Below are 15,467 nucleotides of genomic sequence, written 5' to 3' on the forward strand. Positions count from 1 at the left end.
TAGGCTTTTCATTCAGAATTCAGTTAATGTGTTCAATATTTCTACCTATTTCATAGTTTTGGTCTTCTTATTGCTGATTTTCATGCCAAATTTGTTAGAGCTGTTATTCAGTTTAGTTAGAGAATCCTGGAGAATTGCACTAGATTTTAGGAGTACAACATCATTTACATAAAGCAAAGAGCTAAGTTTAACATTGCCAATTTTGATATCAGACTAAATACCCCATTCCTACAAATTGTGATTCAGAAATAATGTTTGCACCTTTGTTGCACACCTGATCAAAATATCTTCCTGTACCTCTTTCAGTTCTAACTACTGACTTACAGCTTGTATTGCTCAATATAATGTCCCATTTACACCATATAACTGTAGTGTTTTGAAGAGCTTTCCTCTTGGCACCTTGTCATATGCATTTTCCAGATCAATCAAACATAAATACAAATCCTTGTTATATTCCTAAGATCTCTCAACTATTAGGTTAAAATGAAATCTCCTAAAAATCTGTATTTGACCTGAATCCATCTTGTTTTTTACCAAGCTTCCTTGCCACAACTTTTTTAGCTGTTTCTCAAGTATACTTCCATAAATCTTACCTGGAACACTTAGTAGAGAAATTCCTTTGTAATTCTCACATTCAGTTTTATTCCCTTTTTTATAGATGGGTACTCTGAGAGCTCTAATCCAATCATTGGGAATTTGACCTTCTGACCAGGCTCTCTGAATTATGCATTGTAAAAGCCACTGTAAAACTTTTATACCTCCATGTTTAAGCATTTCTAGTCTATCATCTACTCCAGCTGCTCTCTGCATTTCAAGTTTTTGATAGCTTTTTCTATATCAAGTGTTGATATATACTACTCTTTGCATTCCTCTTGAAAATGTTCTACTACAGGGTAAGCCAAAAGTCACAAAGGAGTCTGAAGTTTTAATTACTTTTTTTTGTTAATTAATTTAAAAAAAATTTTTTTACGTATTTTATAAAGAAGACCTTGGAGATTAACCATGGAAAAATTCACAAAGAACAGCAAATACAAATTGTGAAATTTTATTATTGAAACCAAGGATTAATAATTCTGACCCAACAAGCATATCGTCACCATTATGGCGTGAGAGATTCTCCGAGCGAATCAATGATTAGATGTTTGATTGGTCGTTTTGAGGAACAAGGTTCAGTAAGCTACCTTCCATGAATAGGCAGACCACACTTGGTTAGGAACAAAGCCACAGTTGAGCGTGTAAGGAAGAGTATTGCAGAAGACCAGAGCACATCAACTCAAAGGGTCTGGATAAGTTGGAGTCTCTTGGACGTCACTCTAGCATATTCTGAAAACCTTGAAACTGTTTCTTTATAAAATCCAGTTGGTGCAATAGCTGAAGCAAGCCACCAGATTATGCTGACATATTGCAATATACAATCAGATTTCAAGAATTAGCAAGGAGAGATCCCAAATTTATCCACAAGCTGATAATGTCAGGTGAAGCACATTTTCATTTGAATGGCTTCGTTAACAAACAAAAATTCAGGAATTGGGGTTTGGAAAACCCTAGGGCATTTCATCAAAGGGAATTGCACCCACTTTATGGCCTGGTGTGGGGTGATGTCGGAAGAAGTGATCGGACCTTCCTTTTTCTGAAAACCACATTGGGAACCATGTCAATGTTACAGGAGATGAATATCGGCCTATGATTGAAAATTTCTTACTCCCAGTAGATCAAGATAAACATGACATGTGGTTCCAACCAGATGGAATGACAGCTCACACAGCAAGGGCTACTTTAACAGCTGAAGAACAATATTCAGGCCAAAATCAGAGCAAAATCCTGAAACACTAAGAGGTATCATGAAAAATTCCTTAGAAAGGGCACGTTTGTGCAAAGCAGAAAATGAACACCATTTACAAGATTTGATTTTTCACACCTAGTGTAAATTTATTTCCTATATATACTGTATATCAGGGCCGCACCAACCCGAGGTTGCAAAAGGTGCACCGCACCTGGGCGGCAACATTGATAGGGTGGCAAGAAACAAATATCAAATATTTATTTTATGTAGCTAATATCTAATTCGGATTATACAATGCAGTATAATCATTAATAGTAATAATATTCATTTCTTGGTATATCCTACATCGTAAAATTTAACTAATATAATATAATATTATTAACAACCCTACTTTTAGATGTCAGATGGAAGAAAAAGATTTTCTGGAGCAGAATATACTTTGAAATGAAATGAAATGAAATGAAATAATTTAAATAATAGGAGAAAAAAATAAAATCTAATATTGTTAAAATGATAAAATTAAATAAATATTACGCTATCATTTTAGACACCACTCCAGACGCATCTCACGAAAATCAATTAAGTATTGTTGTAAGATTTGTTTACCTCGATAATGACAACAAGAAAATAGAAATCAGAGAACACTTTTTAGGATTTTATTCAATTACTAACCCAACAGGCGAAGGCTTAACAAATTTTGTTGTAGTTTGCAATCAGAAAATATAAATCTTTACGATTTACATGCTCAAGCATGTGATAATGGGACAAACATGAAGGGCAAAAATCAGGGTCTCCAAAAGAGAATATTAGATATGAACCCGAGAGCATTTTACGTACTATGTGCTGCTCATAAGCTTAATCTAGTTGTAAATGATGCTGCGAGTGTTCCGCATGAAATAGCAAATTTTTTTTTCTAAATCAGCCTATCGTTGGAAAATTTTAAAAGAGGAATGCTCAAATTTTACTGTTAAAAGTTTGTGATACGAGATTTTCAAGCTGCATAGACGCTGTAAAAGCTTTAAGGTATAATTTAGAAAAAATATACGATGCTTTATACATTTTATATCAAGATAAATCAAGAGATAGCGACACAGGAATGAAGCTGAAACATTATTATCAAAAATTAAATCTTTCAAATTCATATGTTCTCTTGTTATATGGCACCAAATCTTATCGAAAATTAATGTCATAAGTAATTTGATGCCAAAACCGGACGTAATTATGTCTACAATAATGAAAATGTTGATAGACCTAAAAAATTATTTAAAGGATTGTGGAACAGATGAGGCATTCAAAAATGTTAGGGGAAGCAACTGAAATTGCAAATGCAGTGGATTGTGATCCAATTTTTCCTTGTATGCCAATAGTCAGACCTTGAAAAAAAAAAGATTATTCTCGTATGAAAGTGAAGATGAAGTTATTGAATTGCAAGAATAAAATTTCAAAGTCAATTTTTATATAGTTATAATTGATATAGCTATTTCAAAACTTGATGAAAGATTTACATTATTGAAAGAACATAATGATGTTTTTGAATTTTTAAATGACATTTATTTATTAAAACCAATGGAGAAGAAAGAAAAATTAAAATATTGTAAAGATTTGGAGATAAAATTGACAGATGATAAAGATTCTGATATAACTCCTTGGAATTATGCGAGGAAATAGAAAATATTTTAATCTATCTTAATCCGAATATGAACGCATTTTCGGTACTTGAGTATATATTTTTGAATGATCTTCTTAGTGTTTTCCCCAATTTGTCAATAACACTAAGAATTTATTTAACAATACCTGTGACTGTTGCAACTGGCAAAAGATCCTTTTCAAAGCTGAAAAATTATAAAAAATCATCTCCGCAGTGCAATGATACAGGATATACTCAACAATTTAAGTCTTATTAACATAGAACATCAGATTGCTACTAATTTAGATATGGAGGATATAATAAATGATTTTGCTACAAAAAAAAATCACGTCAAGTAAATTTTACATAAAGGCATGTGCAATTAATCTTTGTTTATATTAAGAAATAATTGTTGTTGTTTTTTGTTTGTTTTTGAAAAAATGTTAAAAATAACTATACGAAACTATGTATTCTGTGTTCTTAATAAATAAGACGTAACTTTTGGTTAGCATAAATTGTTATTTTATTTATTGTAGTAAATGCTACATGCAATTTCTTTTAGTTATTTTTTAAGAGGTGGCCGATAAAAGTTTGCGTCCCGAACGGCAAAATGGTATTGTAAATTTAAAACAAAAAAATGGAGGATTTATTAAATATTGAAACCCCTTTGTGACTTTTGGCCCACCTTGTACTACTACTGTTTTGTCCATGCTTGTTTTGTTTAATTTTTTCAAGGTAATTACTCTAAATATCTAGGATATCCTTATCTTCAGTTTTCGTGTCACCTTTATCTTTGATTCCTTTTATGGTACTGTTTCCTCTATTTCTAAGCTTTTTTCAATAGCCTGAAGAGCATTTTCCTACCTTCCTGATATTTATCTTCTGTGTTCTTACCACTGTCTTCCCATGACCTTTGTTCAGCCACTTTTACACATAGCTTAGCTATCTTATATTTTTCTCTGTATTCTTTTATGGCATCTATCAACTTATTTGCTAGAAACTTTTGGTATGCTTTCTTCTTTTCCAGAACTGCTTCTTTAACTTCTTGTGTCCACATGGGGTTCTTATTTTTCTATCCTTCCAGACAACTTTACCATAAATCTCCCTAGCTGAATCGGTTAATGTCTTCTCCAGAGTTTGCCACTGAGACTCCAAGGATTGGTTCTTGTTTTCAAATTGCTTCAGATTTTCTTCAATAGTGTTTATATAGATTTGTTTACAGGTTTCAGACTTCAAGTCATTCCAAGTCATTCCTTTAAGGAGCTAAATTTGCATAATAATGATTTTGATGAACTTGAGTTTATATATATTTATTATTATTATTACTTATTTATTTTGCCACTGTTCAATTAGATATTTTTAGATGAAAGAAAATTTTTTTTTGAGATTTTTTTTTCTTGGTGTCATATTAAATATGGCACCATATTTATTTCATGGATCTGAGGAATTTTTAGAATTCTTGAGAATTTTAAAATTAACAGCTTATTTCCAAATTTTTGAATTTCTGATTTTTCACTCTCATTATATTGCTCAAGCTTTATATTTTTAAATTTCTTATTTGTATTTTCAGATGAACTAACTTTTTTTTGAAGATGGCATGGCAGCCCTTGCTTTAGGCATTCCAAATGCCTTTTTTTCCATTGATCTTTTTTTCTCTATATTCCTCTATATGGTTCTTTATTCATTATTTCTCTGTATGGTTCTTAGGTTTAATATTGTCTGATTGCTTTGTGTGTTTCATTTATCCATCTTCATCATCTTCAGATTCTGATATGTACTCTCAAGGGATGTGCAGGATGTTATGATAGTTATATAATTGTAGTTTAAAAAAAAAAGGTTCACATTACTGACTTCCTGTTGAAAATTTGTTTTCTACAGGGTGGCCATAAAATAACTTTCCCTCTTTGGAGGCATCTTTAGCTAAAACCAATGAACGGAATGAGACCAAATTTTATATCGAGACTTTTGAAGGCATTGAGAGATGATTTCTGTGAAAAAAAGATTTATTACCAAAAGTCACCGAAAGGGGAAATTTCGGCGATGGTGGAGCAGAAAGCAGTCAAATATTTGCAGTAAACGCAGGTAAAAAGGATTATGTAAATTTTACTGTGCATACATGAAAGCAGCGCCACCAATTCTACTTATAAAGGGATTGGGAACGTTCAGGCAGTTATTCGAATGACTGACGAATTGTGCTCAATATGTGTCCTACCTCGCCTCAGCGTGCTTTACTTGTTAAGTTGTTTTACCTTGAACAGTGCAATGTTGTACCTGCCCTTCAGGAATTTAGAAGGATTCATAACCTGCGTACAGGTCCTATGTCAGCTGTTGCACTGAGAGCTATGATTAAGAAGTTTGAAGAAACTGGATCACTAGGAGTTAGACCTGGCAGAGGATGGAAAAGAGTGCAAGAAGAGATAGTAACAGACGTTGCTACTGCGGTGTTCGACAACATAGGGACCAGTACTGGTCCAGGCACTCGTGTCATAGCTCGCAAACTTGATATGGCTTATGGTACAGTCGGGAAAATTTTACGGAAAATGCTTCACTTCTATCCGTATAAGTTCAGTTGTGTGCAAACACTAACTACTGCAGATTATGATAAGCGTGTGACCTTCGCGCTAATGTTTCTTGCCCGAATGTAGGTTGGCAATGACTGGCCTTGGAGAATAGTGTGGGGTGATGAGGCTCATTTTTATCTGAATGGGCCGGTCAACACTCACAACTGCAGAATTTGGGCATCTGAACATCCCCAAGCAATCCAGCAAGTACCACTGCATTCTCCAAAAGTAACCGTGTGGTGTGGCTTCACAGCCGATTTCATAATAGAATCATACTTTTTTGAGCATATTACCCCTACATGTCCTGTAACCTGCTCCATTACTGGAGAGATTTATCGACAAATGCTGGAAAATTTTGTCATTCTTGCATTGCAGCAAAGACAATGTTTGGACACTATAATTTTTATGCAGGATGGAGCACGACCACACATTGAATGTTCAGTACAGTGCCTTTTATGCCAGCATTTCAGTAATAAGAGGGTTATCAGTCAGTTCTTTCCGACGGCATGGCAGCCTCGTTCCCCGGACATCACTCCATGTGACTTTTGGCTGTGGGGTTTTTGAAACCCATTGTGTATGTTGATGGCGTTCCTAACTTGCATGTCTTGAAAGAGAACATAAAACGGGCTGTTATGAACATCCAATCTGACTCCTTACACTCAGTTGTAGAGTATGTCGCACACCGAATGCAATTTGTTGTACACAAGAAAGGTCAGCACATTGAAAATCGTGTATGTGGTCCAGGGGACCCTCATTCTGATGAATAAAACATTATTTCCTGTGAGTTCAATCACTGCATTAATTTCTGTCTCTCGCAAGTTGTTGTTTTAGTTTAATTATTCTTATTATCATTGTAACGCACCACATATCCAGCTGGAATTTGTGATGCGGCTGTCGCTTACACCATTGAAATGTTATAATTCCATTTTATCTGCCTTTAATGTAATTATCCACTTGTTTTCGGATCCACCAGCTCCAAAATTTCCCCTATCGGCGATTTTTGGTACTAAATCTTTTTTTCTCGGAAATCATCTCCCCGTGCCTTCAAAAGTCTCGATATAAAATTCGGTCTCATTCCGTTTATTGGTTTTAGCTATAGATGCTTCCAAAGAGGGAAAGTCATTTTATGGCCACCCTGTGCATTGGTCTGTATCTCCAGTATTGTTGAATTTTATATTTTGATCTTCTGAGTTATAATACTGCATTAGTTTTCTTGGATTCTGGTCTTTCTCTTGATCTTTTTCCTGTCATCTTAGCATTAAACATACACCCATTTTGCTTATCTTTTCTCTTGCATTCTGTTTAAGTGACCATACCACCAGAGATTAGCTCTACTTATACATTCCTGAATGTTGGCAATGTCGAGTCCCTTCATGATATCCTCATTTTTAATATGATTCTGCTGTTGATGCCATTTGTTCACTGAACTAATTTTTCTCAGAATTCTATCTGTAGTCTGTTTTATTTCAATCCCATATGTATGATCCATAAGTTAAAATTGGTTTGAATACTGTCTTGCATGCAACTAATTAATGTTTTGACTAATTTCTTTCTTATTCAGTTTACTGCTCATGATATCAGCATTACTTTTTGTGTTGTCTATTTGTAATTTGCCATCTTCACTAAAAATTGTGCTTAAATAACTGAAATGTTTTACTCCATTCAGAATGCAACTGATGTTTTCAATGTTCCTGCCTATTTTCATAGTCTATTATTTTATTGCTGATTTTTATGTCAAATTTGTTATACTTGTTATTCAGTTTAGTTAAGGAATTCTGAAGACTTGTACTAGACTGATTTAGGAGTATGAAATTATCTACATAAAAGGGAGGTGAGTTCAATATCTCCAGTTTTGATATCAGGCCTACTGTCATTTTTCTTCATAATGATGATGAATAATGGCAGAGATAACGAGCACCCTTATTTAACATCACATCATCTTTCTGTGCCTTCTTAATTTAACTATTGACTTACCACTCTAATATAGACTATGTATTCCTTGATATATTGTCCAATTTACACCACATCATCGCAGAATTTTATCTTGGTATACTTTTCTTACATGTTTTCCAGATCTACAAAACTTAAATACTGATCTCCTTATTGCATTCCCATGATTTCTCAACAGGATTTGAAATTGGAAGTGTCAATTACTTAGGGGAATAAAAATGGATATCACATTAAGAAGAACAGAATGTGAGAAAGTTTAAAAAGAATTAAAATTGACCAGCTTTTACAGGTAAATTATAGACTTGACTATACAAACATTATTGAAGAAAAAAATGAAACAAATTGAAAACAAAAATCAAACCTTGGAGTCTCAGTTGTGATCTTTGAAGAAGATCACAACTGGGATTTGGTATGAGGTGAAGTTATCTGCAAGGATAGAAAAATAAGAACACTGTGGTGGACACAGAAGTTTGAAAAGAAGAAAGCATACCAAAACTTCCTAGCAGAATACAGAGAAAAATGTAAGAGAGCTAATCTATGTGTAAAAGTAGCTAAACAAAAGTCATGGGAAGACTTTGGTTATGTAACAGTATGGAAAATAAATATCAGGAAGGTGGCAAAATGTTTTGGACATTATTGAAGAAGCTCAGAAATGGAGGAAAAAGTTCTGTAAAAAGAATCAAGATTATAAAGATGGCATGAAAGGTGAATATAAGGATATCCTAGATGTCTGGAGTGACTACTTTGAAAGACTATTAAATGAACCAAGCAGTCAAGCAGTAGTAGAACGGAACTAGAAAATTTTCAAAAGAAATGCAAAGAGGAGTACATATCAATACTTGAGGTATAAAAAGCTGCCAAAAACTTGAAATTGGAAAGGCAGCTGGAGTAGATGATATTTGACCAGAAGTACTTAAGTATGGTATAAAGGTACTTATATAAGATATATACTTAGGTATGAAGGTTTTGCAGTGGCTACGCTGTATAGTTTAGAGAGCCTGGCCAAAAGGTTGAATTCCTGATGATTGGAGTAGAGCTTTCATAGTACCCATTTTTAAAAAAGGGAATAAAGCTGAATGCAAAAATTACAGAGGAATTTCTCTAAGTGTTCCAGGTAAGATTTATGCAAGCATACTTGAAAAGAGGTTGTCAAGATCAGAATTTTACTTTAAGACAGATCATTGAGAAATTGTGGGAATATAACAAGGATCTGTACTTAAGTTTTGTAGATCTAGAAAAGGTGTACTACAAGGTACCCAGAGAAAAGCCTTTCCAAACACTACAATTATATAGCAATACATAATCTATATTTACATTGTCAGTTAGCAGTTAGAATTGAAGGAAATATAAGAAGATGGTTTGATGTAAAATCTGGGGTAAGACAAGGATGAACATTATTCCACTCTTATTCATCATTTATACGGATCATGTTATTCAAGAAAGTAGTAGTATCAAGCTAATATTAGAATCGGAGTTGTCAAACTTGGCTCTTTGCTTTATGCAGCTGATGTTGTACTCCTAAACACATTTAGTGTAAGGATTCTCTATCTAAATTGAATAATAGCTGTAACAAATTTGGCATGAAAATCAGTAGTAAAAAGACCAAAACTACGAAAATAAGCAGGAGCATAGAAAACTTCAGCTGCATTCTGAATGGAGATCCTATAGAACAAGTAAAATATTTCAGCTATTTAGGCACAGTTTTTAGTGAAGAAGGCAGGTTAAATCTGAAAATAGACAACAGAATAAGCAAAGATGGTATAGGGTAGCAGCTGAATAAATATTTCTCTCTTATATGGAATAAGAGAGAAATTAGCCAAAACACCAAACTAGTAGTATATAAGACAGTGTTCAAACCAGTTTTAAGTTATGGATCTGAGAGTTGGGTTAAAATTAAGGTACCTGATGAAAGACTACAAACGACAGATGTGATGGTTCTGAGAAAAATTAGGGGAGTGAATAAATGGCATCAATGGCAGAATCATATTAAAAATGAAGGTATTAGAAAGTAACTTGAGGCTGTTAGCATTCGAGAACATGTAAGCATAGCTAATCTAAGGTGGTATAGCCACTTAAATAGAATGGGTGAGGAAAGGCTAACAAAACAGGTGTTTATTGATTCAGTCAGAAGTGCCTTAGAAGTATGAAACATTAAATATGATTGGAGTGCTCATAAGTAATAACTGATTTGAAGGAAATTTGTTGATAGGAGATTAATATGTACCCTTGGGGGGTACATATCAGGAAATTGATGATGATTTCTCAATTGTTTGTCTTGGCATAAAAATCTGATTCTGACAACCCATTTTTTGCCTGAACACAGTTGCACTTTATTCTTTTTCAAATGTCTCTTCCACAGTTATTCTTAGTCCCTTAAGTCTGCCTACATACTGGGAACACTCAGTAAGGAAATTCCACTCTAATTCTCACATTCAGTTTTATTTCCTTTTTATTTGTGATTACTCTGAGTTCTACCTTAATCATACAGCTTTTGGTATTAGAAATGAAGGCATTATCTTCTGATAATGCCTTCGGAGTTATGCAGTGTAGACAATGTAAAACTTTTATACCTCCATATGTAAGCATTTCCAGTCAATCTGATTCAGCTGTCTTTCCACATTTCTGTTTTTTGATAGCTTTTTTTCTACCACAGATTACAGATACATGTTTCTGGTTGCATTTCATCTTGAATATTTTCTACTGCATCCTGTCACTTCTTGTTTCATTTAATTATCTTTCAGAGTATTTACTCCAGACACAAGTTATCTTTCTCTTCAGGTTTTGTGTTACCTTCATTATCTCTGATTTCTTTACAGTACTTTTTTTCCCCCATTTCTGAGCCTGATAATAGCCTCTAGATTTTTTTTAATAGCCTGTATTCTTTAGTTGAATATATTTTTTGAATAGCCTACAGAACAACGTTCCTTAATTTTTATTTTCTCGAAACTGTACTCTATATCCATTTAAGGAATTACTATTATTATTAGGAGAGAGATGTCCAGGAAGTCAGAGACTCATCAAGGGAGGCCACATGCTACAAGTATCAACTATCATACTTGTTCTTGAATTCATTCCTACTGCTTGCACACACACAACATCCGATGGCAATACATTCCAATCATGCACACCACTCTATGAGAGAAAAATTATCAGAGATGCGCTATCAGTAATTATTTCCTTTCTGTCTGATCCTGCTTGGCTCATTCTTGCAATAGTATATATCTAAAACAGTAATACAAAAAGCTTTCCTCCACCTCTTATGTCACCCTTTCCTGGATGAGGTAGATTTGTTATTTAAAAAAAAAAAGAAAAAAAAGTTCCCTTTACACCATTCTAATAGAATCCAGGTTTCAAGTTATTCCCTATAGAAACTTGACATATAAAATGAATATGTGATGGTTTTGATAACAATACTTTATCAATATGCTATTCATAATCATTTCTCTACAAATAGTTTTTAAATTTTTGCAATAAATTAAATAATGTTGCTTTAATCCCAGGTACTTATAGAAACAGATCGAAATCTTCAGAAAGCACTAATAAGAGAGTTGGCTCATCACAAAGATTTTGAATATGCTGTGCAGTGGGCAAGACATTATAAAATTCCAGAGTCTGATTGGCCACCAAAATTAATACGATCAGATTACTTAAATAATCGAAGGTAGGAATAATAGTTCTGAATTAATATTATATTTACATATAATTGATTACTGGCAGAAGGAAGTGACACTATAAATAACTCTTATTTGCATACAAATAAATAGTCTTAATAATAAATAAACAATAAGTACTTATTTATTATTATTCTTGTTGAGAGGCTTATACGCTGGTTAGACATAATAACTAATATTTAAGGAATTGACAGCGTATACTGGAAATATAGATTAAATAAACTTTAATATACACTTTCCGATATTTCGGCGAACGTTACGTTGCCATCTTCTTGGGAACTTACTAAAAAGACACGTGCACACAAGTACTAATACAACAAATGAGACTGAGGCTAGGACGCTAGCGTTTTCCTAAAGTCCTGATGGTGCCCCTGGTGGGCTATATTGGTAGTTCTTGGCCTTTGGGCTGAAGTTCTTTTGATAAAAGTTTCCCAAATTTGGGGCAGTTTCATGCATCCAAATTTGTTGAGGTTTGGCATGTTCCTAAGGGCCGAGGCTGATTCCATGAATAGTCTTTCATACTTGAACTTGCTGCGGTGTATTACTGTGGCTTTCTTCCATCTTATTCTGTGGCGAGTATCCAGAGCGTGGTCTGCAACTGATTTCTTTAGCCACTCTGGGCTTGCAGACCACGCTCTGGATACTCGCCACAGAATAAGATGGAAGAAAGCCACAGTAATACACCGCAGCAAGTTCAAGTATGAAAGACTATTCATGGAATCAGCCTCGGCCCTTAGGAACATGCCAAACCTCAACAAATTTGGATGCATGAAACTGCCCCAAATTTGGGAAACTTTTATCAAAAGAACTTCAGCCCAAAGGCCAAGAACTACCAATATAGCCCACCAGGGGGCACCATCAGGACTTTAGGAAAACGCTAGCGTCCTAGCCTCAGTCTCATTTGTTGTATTAGTACTTGTGTGCACGTGTCTTTTTAGTAAGTTCCCAAGAAGATGGCAACGTAACGTTCGCCGAAATATCGGAAAGTGTATATTAAAGTTTATTTAATCTATATTTCCAGTATACGCTGTCAATTCCTTAAATATTAGTTATTATACTTATTTATTAAGACCAATAAATACAGAAATTGCTCGCTTTGCACACTTTTGAATTAACACAGTTAATAAATTGATACCACAATTTTTTTAACGCGAGTTAAAAATTCACTTAACACATTCTGTTCAGGCTGGTCCATATGAAACTTCTCTACTCCTTGAAGTAAGTACTGTTAAAAACATTATTGTAACTTTATCATGTTACTAAATATTGTACAGAGACAATTAGTTGATCTACTATATTTAGCAATAATTACTGTAATTAGAGACAACTGGCATGAAAATTATCTTGCGTAATCCTCCCACAAACACTACACCGCATTGTTGTTATGTGCCATCCAGTCGTTTTCAACTTTGGTGATCCTATGAACAAAGGCTCTCCATTCCACTCGACCTGTTGTCCTTTCTTTCAGTAATTGTAAGTTCAAGTTGGTAAATTCTTTTATGTTGTCCATTCAATGCTTTTGTGATCTTCCTATTCTTCTCATTCTCTCAGTCTTCTCCAACATAACTGCCAGTGATTCATCAGCTCACACAATATGTCCAAAGTACATCAACTTCTGTTTAGTGATCATTGCCTCCCAGGGCGATGATCATATTCTGTCTTTATATTCTCTATAACCTACTTATTGGTCATTCTTGCAATCCATGGGATTCGTAATAGTCTTTTCCACTCTCATAATTCAAATGAATCAATTCACTTTCTGTCTTTCTTCTGAATAATCCAGCTTTCACATCTGTACATCACTACTGTAAATACCAGTGCTTTGAACTTTCTAACTTTCGTGGCCTTACTCACACCTCTATCTCTCAAACGTTGCTCCCCCCCCCCCCACGACTATCCTTCTTTTATATATTTACATCATTTCTGATTCTGGATCTCAGTAAATCATAACTTTCAACAATTTCTGTTTTATCTCCCTCTATTATAAATTTGTTCAAATTTCCAGAAACCATCACTTATGTTTTGCTGATTCTATTGGTTAAGATGAAAGTAACAAAGCTGGGCTTAATTTAAATTAAGCCCAGCTTTGTTACTTTCATCTTAACCAATAGAATCAACCAGTCCAGATCTTACGTTAGTTTCTGCTATATGAGCTGTATCATCTGCATATCTTAAATTATTTGTTTTTCTGCCATCAATCTTAATTCCAGCTGGATCTTTGGCTAAATCAGCCATTCTCATAATATATTCACTATAGATATTAAAAAGGTAGGGCGACAGTATACAACCCAGCCACACCCCTTTTTTCCACTCGAACACTGTCTGTTTCTCCAAAGACTTTTTCCTGATGCTTCTTGGTTGTCATACATCTCTCTCTTATCAAGAGAATTAGATATTTAGGTATTTCCATTGATCTCATTACAATCTACAGTTTGTTGTGATCCATGTAATCAAAATCTTTCTTATAATCAATAAAACAGATGAATACTTCCTTCAGAAATTCTCTTGTTCTTTCCATAATCTATCTCATGTTTGCTATTTGGTCTCTGGTTCCTTTACCTCTTCTAAAGCATGTCTGTTCTTGTGGCATTTCTCTGTTCACACATGGCTCCAACCTTTGTTGGATCACTTTTAGCATAATTTTACTTACATGTGAAATTAACACATCGCCTTCAATATGGATAAAATACATCACTCCTCTACACTTCTTATCTATCATATATTTCAATGTAATATCAATGGTATTACAATTTTAATATGCACTTCGCATCAATGGTGACCTGGACATATATATATATATATATATATATATATATATATATATATATATACACATCTTGGCCGGTTGGATGGTTAAAGCAATGGTTCTGTAATTTTCACAATCTCAGGGATTTGATATTTTGGAATTGGGATGAATACTAATGTTTTCCAATCTCTAGGCCTGTATATTTTCTTCCAAACCTGTTGACAATTATAATAAACTTATGTATACTCTTGACAGTAATGATTTGATAATATGTATTTCGGCAAACGATGGCTAATGTCTAACAGATACAGGACCACAGAAATGTTCCTTTTAATGACATCCTTGAACTTCTATCTTCTAAATTCAGACACCATAGACCATGGTGTCTGAATTTACCTTTGCCTAAGCTTTGTCAATAGCCTCCAGAATATTTTACCACCTTCCTGATATTTATTTCCTATGTTCTTATCAAAGTCTTACATGACTTTTGTTTAGCTAGTTTTGCACATTGCTTTGCTTTCTTACATTTTTCTTTGTATTCCCTAAGAGCACAAGCTGACTTGCTTACCAGGAACTTTCTATGTGCTTTCTTCTTTTCCGTCACTTCCTCTTTAACTTTCTGAGTCCACCATTGAGTTCTGATTTTTCTATCCTTGCAACAGACAATCTCACCACATGCCTCTCTGGCTGAATCAGCCAACATTTTCTTCAGTATTTGCCATTGAATCTCCAAGGTTTTGTTCTTGTTTTAAAATTCTTTAAAATTTTTTCAGTGTTGTTTGTGTATTTGCGTCTACGGTTCATCTCTGAAAGCTGCTCAACCTTGATTCATTTTAAAACTTTCTTGCACATTGATTCATTCTAAAACTTTCTTCTTTTTAATATGAAATTCAATTTTATCCTGCTTAAAACTAAATAGTGATCACTTTCTATTTCAAATCCTCTGTATACTCTTCTCCTGAACCGCTGGGAAAGACATCACTATCAACTATAATAGTCAATGAGACTTTCTTATTTCTTGCACCTTCTTTCCATGTGAATTTGTGCACATTTTTATGTCGTAACATGGTGCTAGTAATAACCAATCCATGTCTTGATCAGAAATCCAGCAGGCGTTTACAATTTTATA

At 34.0% G+C, this 15,467-nt stretch overlaps 1 protein-coding gene across 4 annotated transcripts in view; it reads left to right on the forward strand.

Annotated features, from left to right (window-relative positions):
• Positions 1-15,467, forward strand: part of LOC150103802 (exonuclease mut-7 homolog) — a 313,402-nt gene that overhangs the window by 184,396 nt on the left and 113,539 nt on the right. For all 4 annotated transcript variants that reach the window (XM_090396540.1, XM_090396541.1, XM_090396543.1 and 1 more), the window contains one exon: positions 11,422-11,582. In XM_090396540.1, coding sequence (XP_090252666.1) covers positions 11,422-11,582 — 161 coding nt within the window. The remainder of the gene's footprint in view (positions 1-11,421; positions 11,583-15,467) is intronic.

This window comes from Typopeltis vanoorti, chromosome 8, assembly GCF_054136105.1.
Source record: "Typopeltis vanoorti isolate ZY-2024b chromosome 8, IOZ_Tvanoo_1.0, whole genome shotgun sequence".
Lineage (NCBI taxonomy): Eukaryota > Metazoa > Arthropoda > Arachnida > Uropygi > Thelyphonidae > Typopeltis > Typopeltis vanoorti.